An 11,845-nucleotide genomic window follows, 5' to 3' on the forward strand; every position below is an offset into this window, starting at 1 on the left:
TGCCACCATCGCTGTAGCAGACTGCTGTCTACCAGAACTCACAATGTCAACAACTCCACTATGTTTGTGCTGATGGTGCTTCTTAGAGAATTTTTAAAGGCATTCTCAAACAGACACCAATGCGTGCAGAGTGTTACGACTCATTTAAGACATTTGTGCTTCAGTTTTCGTGAGCGAAATTCTAGTGTTTCACCTTGGACTAAATAGCACTTATCTGTGCCTGTTTGTTGCATCCGTAAACTTATGAATCCTACTAGAAAAGATTGCTAGCTTTTGCTAATCAACACAAAAAAACCCCATATACAATATCCATAAGCTAACCCTAACCAGAGACCAAAAGCAGCATTTTCAAGGTGACTTTTAAAGATCTATGACTGAGCGTTGCTGTTTGGTCTCTTGGTCAAAGACTATCTAATCGGCTCTAAAACTGACCCACCACTTCTCAGTTAGCACTTCCTTCCACTTCCCAAGCTCCTCCAACCAGACACTGACAACCACTGACATGAGGATGAAAAGGATAAAAAGTTGCACAAGGGAATGCAAAATTTAAACAAAATAATATTTTTTACTTTTATTGTTTTTTTGTTTTTTTTAAATTTCAATATTTATCTTGATTACTACATTTAATTTTATACATATATTTTTTTTTATAAATATATGTAATTAAAACATCAACTGTAAACTTGAAACATATTTTAGGTCAAATTTTGGGTGAAAGTTTCTCTTCACTTTGGTTTGGTGCTGGTACAAGATCAACATTAAAATGCTTCCGGATCAGATCTGGCTGGCATAAAAGGAAGAGGAGTCGCAGTCACCTTCCACAGCTCCTGCAAAAATATATATAACATACAAATAAACAACTTATTCCACTTGATGAAAGTCATCCTTTATCACAAACCCACTTAACCGTATTGGATAAAAATGAAACCTTTTCACTGTTTGCATGTTATATTTTCAAAAAAAAAAGTTATTGTATATTTATTTTTAAATGGTTAAAAAATTGCTTTTTGAGAATTCCAAATGATGAAAAATACTTTTGGTACCATAAATCGAACATAAGAGGAAAATTGTCTTTTATCAAGCAGTTTAAATACAAACACTGTCTTGCTGTAAGCGGCATGTTAGCATATCATACTGCAAACAGTGGTATCAATCAATCAATATGACACTCGCAACAGTGTCTCCAAAAGATTAACACTGGAGTAGCACTTTGTACTACAATAACAAAAGCAACTCTGACGTGCATTTAAATGCATTTACAGTAAGTTACTGCAAACAGTGTCATTTGAGGTTTATGATCAAAAATAAGCATTCAATAAGGTTAAAAAATAGCTAATATAGACTATACTGCCAAAAGTATTTGCTTCTCTGAATTCACACACATATGAACTTGAGTTCCTAATTAGTTTAAATCCTTCCAGAACCACATTTCTGAGGTCAGACACTGAATTTGGTTGAGGAGGCCTGGCTTGCAGTCTTCGCTCTAATTCACCCCAAAGGTGATCTATTGGATTGAGGTCAGTTCTTCCACACCAAACTCACTCATTAATGTCTTTATGGACCTTGCTCTATCCACTCATGTGCAGTCATGTTCAAACAGGAAGGGCCATCCCCAAACTATTCCCACAAAGCTGGGAGAATTAAATTGTCCAAAACGAGTTCATTTAACTCCTGAAAAACAACCCCACACCATAAATCCCCCTTCACCAAACGTCTTGTCCTGGAAACCATCAAACCTAGACTCATCCATCGGATTGCCAGAGGGAGAAGCATGATTTGCCCTTTCAGAGAACATGCCACCATTGACAGTTGACTGATTAATAGTTGCTAGTGCGGAAATTTCTTGACTGGACTTGTTGCACATCCTACCACACTGGAGTTCACCGAGCTCCTGAGAGTGATCTATTCTTTCATAAATGCTTGTAGAAGCAGTCTGCATGTCTAGGACACCTGTGGCCATGGAAGTGATTGGAACACCTGGATTCAATGACTTGGATGGGTAATACTTCTGGCAGTCTAGTGTATAAAACTGTAGTTATGGTCAAATTATGTTGGCTAATGTTTTACTCACCAGTTGTTCTACACGTTCATATAAAATAAACTGATCAAAGTTAGAAGGGAGCTGATCGACTCTGAAACTACATCGTCCGTTCTCCAGGTCCTGAAGTTGGTTCATACAGTGGATGAAATGATCATAGGCTTCACAGGAAACATCCATGTGCTGCAAGGTGAAGTTCATCCTTGAAGATAGAAACATAGTCACTTAAAAAGTAGAAGTAGGGGCGGCTATGGCTCAGGAGACAGAGTGGATCATATGTACTAATGAAAAACTCTGGTGGTTTGAGGCCTTGCTCCTCCAACCTGGGTGTCAAAGCATCCTTGCCAACATTCAAGATAGTGTGAGATTGTGAAGGCTAGCTTAGGTACAGAAAAAAGCACTCGTGTGAATGGAGGAATGAGGCTTGCAGTAAAAAGGACCTTGGAACGTAGAGCTTAGGGTTAGGCTAACCCTTAAAGCCATTACACACTGAGCGTGTGGCAAAAACCAGCGACACAAAATATATATATATAAATAAAATTGAATTGAATTGAATTAAAAAATCCCAACTTTTCCAGATCCAGACTTGTCATGTAACATCTATACAGACTAAACATTGTGTTTTTGCAGAAAATTTGTCCTGAAATAATGTACCTAGCACAGGGGTGGGCAATTCCAGGCTGTGAGGGCCGGTGTCCTGCAGGTTTTAGATCTCACCTTGGGTCAACACACCTGAATCATATGATTAGTTCATTACCAGGCCTCTGGAGAACTTCAGGACATGTTGAGGAGCTAATTTAGCCATTTAAATCAGCTGTGTTGGTTCAAGGACACATCTAAAACCTGCAGGGACACCGGCCCTCGAGGCCTGGAGTTGCCCACCCCTGACCAAGCAGATAACCAGCTTCAAAGCATAATGTCTCCACCTCCGTGCTGGACTGAAGGGATGGTGTTTTCTGGCTCAGCATTTCTCTTCCTCTAACACAGCAGGTCAGGCTGTTGCCAAACTCGACTTTGGTCTCATCTGACAGCAGCACTTTCTCCCAAGCGTTCTCTGAATCACTTACAAGTAGAGTTAGATTTCCTGAAAGCCCACAGTTTTCCCATAGCTTAACTTCTCGACATTTTTGCCTGGTATAAACAGTTCAGTATTGCAGACAGTTTTAAATTCTAAGAAAATTATTCCTTGTATATTTCTTCTTCTTAACATCTGAACACTACAGCTATAATTGTAGATCACGGACAGATCCACACAGTACCCTTTGAGGCTGAGAACTTGTGGCCTCCCTCTCTTGTAATGCAAGTGTACTAGCCAAAGGTGGAGTCCTATCATGTGATATGAAGCGGCTAAATAAGTTGTCAAGTTAATTACAGAACATTTTTGGTAGAGGTAGTGAGATTATTTGAACATTTAAGCAGAGTTTTAAAACCTTTGTTTTGCCAACACGGCGGTCAGAGTGCAGCCTTACACAGCAGTCGAGCTCCTCGGGCATCGGTTTAGAGCTGAGACACGTCCCAGGCTCCGGTGAACGAGGTGATCCAATAATGTATTTTCTACTCTGTCCTTGCTCAACCAGCAGCATCGAGCACGCTTACTGATGCTGTTTCAATTTCTTACCTCAAAGTTGCCTCAATGTCATTGACGCTGAGAACTGCTTCATGTGTTGATGCAGCTTTACTGTGGTTGTTACACTTTCTTAGCCTCTCATAAAGTTTCAGTTTTCAGGCCCCTCTTCTGTGGAACCAGCTTCCAGCTTGGATTCAGGAGACAGACACTATCTCTACTTTTAACCTCCTAGGACCTGCGTCCACATATGTGGACATCACATTTTGGGTTATTTAGACCAAAATATAAAATTTTGCTCTACAAGGGCCTGAGTTCCACTTACGAGGACATTATGCTGCCACTGATCTATCAAAATTTAAAACAAACGTCCTCATATGTGGATCTAATTTTTCTCAGAAACAAAAATCAGGTAAAAAAAAAAAATCTGGTAATTCTTTGTTTTTACATTCATCAGGTCCCAATCAGCCCAAATAGCAAAGAGAAATTAAAAATGCTGCCGTGGAAGAGTTCGGGTCTTAGGAGGTTAGTCAGGGCTGGATCAGGTGACCCTGAACCCTCCTTTAGTGACGGTTCGCTCCTCGGGGTTTCCCATAATGCACAAAAAGCTTTTTTTCCTCCTTTCACTTCCCACTACTGCATATCATTACCGTGTATCTTCTCACATTGTTTGTGTTTTGTCTCAGTTGTTCTGCTTTTCTTTACCCTCACACCCAACCTGTTGTGCGATTTCTATTACAGAGTCTTGACTTAACAATATAAAACACCTTGAGGTGACTACGGTGGTGAACTAGCACCACATAAATGAAAATCAATCGAATTTATCGTCGTAGTTGGGTGGAAGTTAATGCTCTGTATGTTTCATGCTGAGTCAAGTTTAAAGTTTGTTTGCTTGCAGAACCTCTGGGAGAAATATTAATCCTGTACATTTTCTCATTCTCGTGTGAGTTGGCTGACCCACTATTTTTATCAGCTTAAGAAACATGATCAGTCCACTGTGTATAAGGCCAAATATGCTCAGGTATACTATATATGTTTTCACCATACCTTTTCTCAATGGAGATGAAGACAGTGCAGGTGTGTGGAAAGTTGCTGCAGAGTCGGTGCAGTGTTCGGAATAGGCCATCCGTCAGATCATCATCATAACAAACTGGTGACACATTAAGAAATCTAATTATTGCTGAGCTTCTGCATTTGACGGTTCCATAAATGACTCTAAAGTCTGAACTCAAAACTGTCTCAGTAAATAACTGCTTTTTACAAATCGCTTCACGAGTTGCTTCAGTTGCTCAGCAGTCTGGAGCCTCCTTTGCCACATACAGCATCTCAGTAGTTCACACTGTGTGCTACTCTGGGCTTTGCATGGTAGCGTTTCTGACAACGAACTGGTGCTTAAACCTCGCTGTGAGGCACATAATTTTAAAGGTTTGCCCACAGTGTCTTGTCTAGAACCTTCCCACCTTTTTCAGTAACTCTTTCAGAGTAGAGCATACATGGTGAAAAAGAGCTCTGATCTTTTAGAGATGTCATCCTTAAGACTTACCATCAGCAGCAATTATGATGCTAGTGTTATTCAGATCTGCTACCTCCTCCTTTGTCCAACTAAACTCCACAGCAGCATCTGCAAAGATCAGACAAAGGAAAGTAGTTATCGTACTGGTTTCTAGTTCGGTATATTGGTGGTTAACCAATCAACTCATACATCCAAACTGGAGACTAAAGTCTGTTACATCCATCCAGCCATTTTGCGGTCAAGCAGGCCGCATTCTGCGCAGAGAAGCCCAGTGTTCCCTCACTCCACCCACCACCTCCAGCTCATTGAGGTGGGAATCAAGATTTTTCCCAGCCAGCCACGAGATGAATCTCTCCAGCGAGTCCAGACTCCTGAGTCCCGGGCCTCTTCCCAGTAGGACACGCCAAGATTACCTCACCAAGGAGGCATCCTAGTCAGATGCCCAAACCACCTCAACCGGCTCCTTTCAACGTGGACGAGCAGAGGCTCTAATCAGAGTTCCTCTTAAAGAATCAAGCTCCTCATCCCATCTCTGAGGGAGAGCTCAGCCACTCTTTGAAGGAAACTCATTTCCGACGCTTGTATCTGTGATCATAGGTGAGGGTAGAAATGTAGACTGACTGATAAACTGACAGCTTCGCTTTTATGCTCAGCTCTGTCTGTGCCACAGCAGATCAGTACAGCATCGCATCACTGCAGACGCCACCTCAGTTCCTTCGTTATTCTCTTGCTCCCCTCACTTGTGAAAAAGACCTCTGAGATACTTGAACTCCTGCACTTGGGGCAGTATGTCCCCGGGGCCCTGCCACTGTACAGCCGTTTAACCTAGTCAGTGGCTTCACCCCCAGTGATGGTGGTATCTACCACCAACAGGTTGATTTCACACAACTTCTCTCTGCACAGTGCGAGGATGTTCTCTTTCCATCTGGTCTGCTCCAAGTGCATGAATGTCACTTTGATCATGAAGATCCACAGCAGCCTGACCACAGTGAAGCCACAGCTGCTCTTTTCCTTTATCGCCTGCTTGGGGCAGTGGAGCTGCTACAGCCTGTTCCAGCTGGTGCCAGCATGTGATCCGGCTTCCACAACTCACCGCAATCTGCCAAAATCCTAGAAGCTGGTGGCTTTGAGTATAAGCTGGGCATGTTGCAGCCCAAGGCAACACAAGCAGACCCAGTGACTGTCATTACAAACACAGAGTCAAGCCACAGACTCTCTGCTTCCTCTGGTGTAATGAAACACAGACAGCCAGTCCTCCAACACCCGAGATATTTCCCTTCTTTACTCAAAGAGACCTTCAGATAAATACTTTTACTCTGACAATAACATTCATTCTATACTAATTTAATGCTTGCTACTTTTTTGTATAATGCAAGTAGGACTCAAAAAGCATAAAACATAACTGTGATTGGTCTTTTTTCATTATCTAATCTTACAGTCACAGTAAACTTGTAATAAAGAATAAAGAACATTCTTAGAAAGAAGTTTCACAGTAAAGCTAGCAAAGGTTTCTGACCTCTGAGATGTGGCCCTGAGGTAAGCTTGCACAGGCATTGGTTGGTCAGATGCAGGTCTTAATAACAGTGACAAAACGTTGAATATAAATGTCTCTCCTGAAACTCTGCTTTAGAGGATGGAATAAAGGGAGGAGACAGCCCTAAAGACAATCACCGTTTTTCCTCAATCCATCTCTGCGTATCCAAGCAACATTTTCTGAAGTGCTGTTATTGTCCAAATGTGTCCACACCTATCTTTGCACAGCGTGTTGGTTTATAAAATGACATATCTGTGTTACCTGTGCACAGGTCATCCTGAAGCCAGTCCAACTGCCTTACTTTCACCTCGTGATCTGACGGAGAGACAAGATTGCATTAAGTTTGATGAATCCTTGCAGTTTGTCATGTGATTTAGAGAGTGAAAGGATGGAAATTTTAATAACTATATATACACATATATATATACACATATATATATACACATATATATATACATACATATATATATACACACACACACACACACACACATACACATATATATATATATATTTTTTTAAGCTACGTAAATATATTCCAAAGCCAAAAGGCATGGCTGTGGCTCAGGAGCTACAGCAAAGTGTCCTTGGGACAGATACTGAGCCCAGACTGGCTGCATGGTCTCCAGCAGTGTGTGAGGTCTGTACACCGAGGGAACCCATGAGTAGCTGATTTGACAGCTTTCTCACCTGCAGACTTCAGCATGTGTTTATTTAACGCTACATTTCTTTTACACATCTGTAGAAGGTCTTCTCCCACATCTGTAAAACAAAAATGAAAAAAAAAAAGCCCTAAACAAACAGTCAAATATTTGTTATTCGATCTAAGTCCTGGACAGAGTGTGAAATAAGAACGAACTGTTAGGTAAGTTTGCACTGCCCACAGCAGCTAACAGTGGTTTTCACTAACCCCCATCTCCTTGTTTGCAATCTTTATTTTCCTTTCACTGGATAACAAAACAAAGCCCACAGTGCGAGCACTCAGCATCCGGTATGTTGCTGGTAGTTTGTAAATGTTGTTTGCAGTGTTTAAGTTTAACAACAGAAGAGTACGTGCTTCAAGGTATCGTACCTGTGCAGTAGACTGTTTTAGCTATGGTTGCTGTGATGATGCTGGTTAAGCCTGTCCCTGCTCCTAGTTCTAGGACTGTAGCTCCTCTGAACATGACTGGGTTTGAGAGGATGAAGTCCACCATGAATAATGCCCCACGCCACACCTGACGTGAGCAAAGAAGACATGAGCTGATGCTGTATTTGACTCCAACTGATTATGCAAAGAATTTCATGGTACACTTCCATTAATATAAGATAAATACTAGTGGATGTAGACAATTTTCAAAAAGTCCGTCTAATCCAATTTATTTTCTGGCTTTATCAGATAGATGCAGTGGAGACTGACAGGAAACAGAGAGAGGGGGAGACATGCAGCACAGGGCTGCGGGTCAGACTCAAACCCAGGCCGGGTAGAATAAACTCACCTGTTTGCCAACATCCTCCATGGGTGTGGCCATCGTGTGCTCTGTGAATAGATTGGACACATTTATTAAACACATCCAAAAACTCTCCTCGTGTCTCCAGGTCTGTGGACATGACCCTGTTATGATACTACTGTCATCTTCCTTTGTCAACTGACTGATAAAGTTTGTGTGTTTGTATCCAGCAGCTGTTTTAATAAACAGCTCTGTCAATGAGTGAACAGCATGGGCTCAGGAGATGGAGCAGAAAAACAAACAGTGAATATGAGTTTAAGGAGGCTTGTAGTAGAAAGCGTTTGAACAGAGTAGAAAGTCCTACATAAGGACCTGTCCAGTCTATTTATCACCTAGGATGTCAGACTATTCATTTTTATTGTTTTTCATTAATTTAGTCTTAAATTAAAGAAAACATGTGCAGGTGCTGGTCTGTGTATGAAGTATAATTCATTTGCAATTTGCTGAAGTTCTAGAGTTACAAACATGTCTTTTAATGGTATCTCTGATTTTCACTGTCCTACTCAAATGAATTCAAATGTGTGCTGACAGGTGTGAGTTTGCTCTCTAACAGCTGATGCTGTCTAAACCAGGCGAAAACATTTTACTGTCATTTACATGAAGATGTGCATTACACGTGAGGGGCCCAGAGCATGAGCCTGTTCCATTATCCAGTTTGTACAATGAGTATTGAACAAGTTTGATGCCAAACTGGAAATAAAAGTAGTTTACCTTTAAAGAATAAAATCAAGTATAAAATGTGATTAAAAGAAGGAGGAAGATGATCAAATTTTAGCCTGTGGGAGTCCAGAGGAAACAAAACCCGGGAGTGGAAGGAGTTTGGTGGGTAATCAAAAAAGGGAAGTGGAGTCTGGGGAAGAGGGACAACTTAAAGTCACTGATGTGGTTAAACAACTGTACAGTAGCAGGGCCTGTGCGGTGGATGAGATTCGCCCTGAGTTCCTGAAGCCTCTGGAGGTTGTAGGGCTGCCCTGGCTGACATGTCTGTGCAACGTCGCGAGGAGGTCTGGGGTGGTGCAGGGGGGACCGGAGGGTGTGCTCTATCTAAAGAGGGATCAAACTTCTCAGTTTGGAGAGGAGAGCTCAAAGCTGAATCTCAGATTCAGGAGGAACAACGTGGTTTTTGTCCTGGTCTTGGAACTCTGGACCAGCTCTTTATCCTTCCCAGGGTATTGAAGGGTGCGAGGGAGTTTGTCCAACCAGTCTACATGTGTTTTGTGGACTTGGGGTATACTGTGGGGGTTGCTTCAGTATATGGGGTATCTGGCCACACACAGGCCATTAGTCCCTACACAACTGTAGCGAGACTTGGTTTGTGTCCCCAGCAGTAAGTCAAACTCATTACTGGTACGTGTTGGGCTCCTCCAAGCCTGCCCTTTGTCACCAGTTCTGTTCATAGTTTTTATGGATAGAATATCTGGGTGTAGCCGAGTGGTGAAGGGTCTCCACTCAGGATTTCATTTTGGTTTTTTCCCTTTCATTTTTTTGCAGATGATATGGTTGCGTTAGCTTCATCAGGTGGTGACCTCCTCCCTGCACTGGAGAAGTGTCCGGCTGAGTGTGAGGCAGCAGGAATGGGAATTAGTACCTCCAAGTCCATAGTTTCTCAGCTGTAACAGGGTGAGTGCTCACTCTGGGTGAGGAACAAGTTACTGCCCAAGTGGAGTACAAATATCTCAGGGGCAATGTTCCCTCTAATGTTTCATGTGTCTGAGCGAACACACAAACTCCCTGAGCGTCCCTTGGACCACTGTGAGCGACAGCAGACGTGTGCACTGTGGTCACGCCACCATCCAATCCATCCAAGTTACGGTTTATTAAAATAATCAAATTGCAGCATTTACATTTATGTTAGACGACTTTTAATTAACTGGAGACTGGCTGTTCCCTCTAGGCTGCGCACGTGTGCACTGCTGGCACGTCTCTGCGCACAGAAAATCTGCGTTGCGCACAAAAAAAAATCTACCTGAATTGAAATTAAAATGAATACTTTAACAATCCTGTTTTGCAGTGTTAGTCAGTGACTGGCTGCTCCCGTATGGGATCAGAACGATGCCGCCTTATCCCACAGTCCAGCCAATGATGCGATTCACATTTGTATATACGCAGCTGATCAACGTGGTTGACAGGCTGTGACAGCGTCCTTATGTGCCGACACCGGTGTTTTAGCAAAGCGGCTGATGTGGAGTGAAGCCACGTTAATGACAACGTGTACAACCATTGGAGATGTGAGCAGGACAGACGGAACAACTGACGGAAAAAGTGTGGACTTTATACCAGTTTTTAAATTGTGTTGATCGGCCACGTAAAACCAGAGTTATGATAAAATATCTGCAATGTTTGGTTTTCTTCCTGAATACTGTCGTTGTTTATATTTACTGCGGGAAGAAACAGTAAAAACGGCGTTTTATAAGGAAAACGCTCGAAAGCCTGAGATGTGAGAGATTTGAGACGTTTAGCACAAATCTTGTGTAGTTAGTGTGTAGTTAGTGTGTAGTTAGTGTGTAGTTAGTGTGTAGTCAGTGTGTAGTTAGTATGTAGTGTAGTCAACAGTTTTGTTGTGTGTCAGAACAATGAGGCGCCTGCTGAGTGTTACAGGTGTTACAGCAGTGACACATCTGCTGCTGTCAGGCCTGCAGGTATCAGGCTGTTGTTCTCCTTCATCTCATAGTGGACAGGAATTATTTTTTGGAGCGGCACAAATAATTTGTGTGGCATCAGATTTGATGCAGAACAGCTGATTGTTCTGTAAATAGTTTGAAATGTTTGTTTAAAAACGCCTTGGCTGCATTTTTAGGTAAACAGCTGCAAAAAATGTTGTTTGCATAACTCAGTAACTTTTTTGAAGAAGTAACTATATCATTAACTGCCCAACATTGGTCATTATTTACTGTATTTTGCAGACAGAGTTACAGACTCATAATACAAGTCAGAGCAAAAAAACAGAAAGTCGTGTTTTCAAAATTGGAGTTCAAGTTATTTTTACTTCCAATAGTGTTAACATGCTACAGGTCATCAACAAGATTTATTTAAATTTTCATTGTAAGTGGGCTAAAGCAGTTAATTAAAAGTAGTCCAACATAAATGTAAATGCTGTAATTTGATTATTTTAATAAACATGTAACTTGGATGGATTCGATGCTGGCGTGACCACAGTGCACACGTCTGCTGTCGCTCACAGTGGGATCGCTCAGGGAGTTTGTGTGTTCGCTCATACACATGAAACATTAGAGGGAACATTGCTGGCAGATGAATTTGGGTGGTGTCCGCAGTGATGCGGATCCTGTACTGAATTGTTGTGGTGAAGTGAGAGCTGGGCTCTCCCTTAGAGATCAAATCGAGCTTTTTTGTCAATTTGTTGTGCATACAATTGTAGTGCAAGCAAAATGAAGAGACGTTTCTCCAGGCGCAACAAATATGATAACACACACACAGACAATATGCAAACCCTCCCTACACTCATCCATCCCAGACGTATCACTATTAAATCCTCACCTAAAGTTTACAGTTAAATAAGTAAATAAATGTGTGCGAATGATCAGTAAGTAAAAACTTTAAAGTAATCAGAATATCTTTATTTTCTTTGTAACAAGTACAACAAAATTAAGTGCAGTTTAAATAAAATTACAAAAGAATAAAATAAAAAAAGGAGGTATGTTAAAGCGAATTGTTAAATGTTTTTATGCTTACCATCTCTACATTGTTT

The 11,845-nt window shown here is 41.6% G+C and overlaps 1 protein-coding gene across 4 annotated transcripts in view; it reads right to left on the reverse strand.

Moving 5' to 3' along the window:
- Nucleotides 1–545: 545 nt before the first annotated feature.
- The window catches only part of mettl22 (methyltransferase 22, Kin17 lysine), a 26,549-nt gene continuing 15,249 nt past the window's right edge, over nt 546–11,845 (reverse strand). For all 4 annotated transcript variants that reach the window (XM_026187682.2, XM_026187686.2, XM_026187685.2 and 1 more), the window contains 8 exons: nt 8,128–8,168; nt 7,722–7,866; nt 7,340–7,411; nt 6,911–6,964; nt 5,146–5,223; nt 4,650–4,752; nt 2,072–2,240; nt 546–827 (listed from right to left, as the gene is read on the reverse strand). In XM_026187682.2, the coding sequence (XP_026043467.1) occupies nt 759–827; nt 2,072–2,240; nt 4,650–4,752; nt 5,146–5,223; nt 6,911–6,964; nt 7,340–7,411; nt 7,722–7,866; nt 8,128–8,168 (731 nt within the window). In that variant the 3' untranslated portion in view covers nt 546–758. The remainder of the gene's footprint in view (nt 828–2,071; nt 2,241–4,649; nt 4,753–5,145; nt 5,224–6,910; nt 6,965–7,339; nt 7,412–7,721; nt 7,867–8,127; nt 8,169–11,845) is intronic.

The sequence above is a fragment of the Astatotilapia calliptera genome, chromosome 4, assembly GCF_964374335.1.
Source record: "Astatotilapia calliptera chromosome 4, fAstCal68.1, whole genome shotgun sequence".
NCBI lineage: Eukaryota > Metazoa > Chordata > Actinopteri > Cichliformes > Cichlidae > Astatotilapia > Astatotilapia calliptera.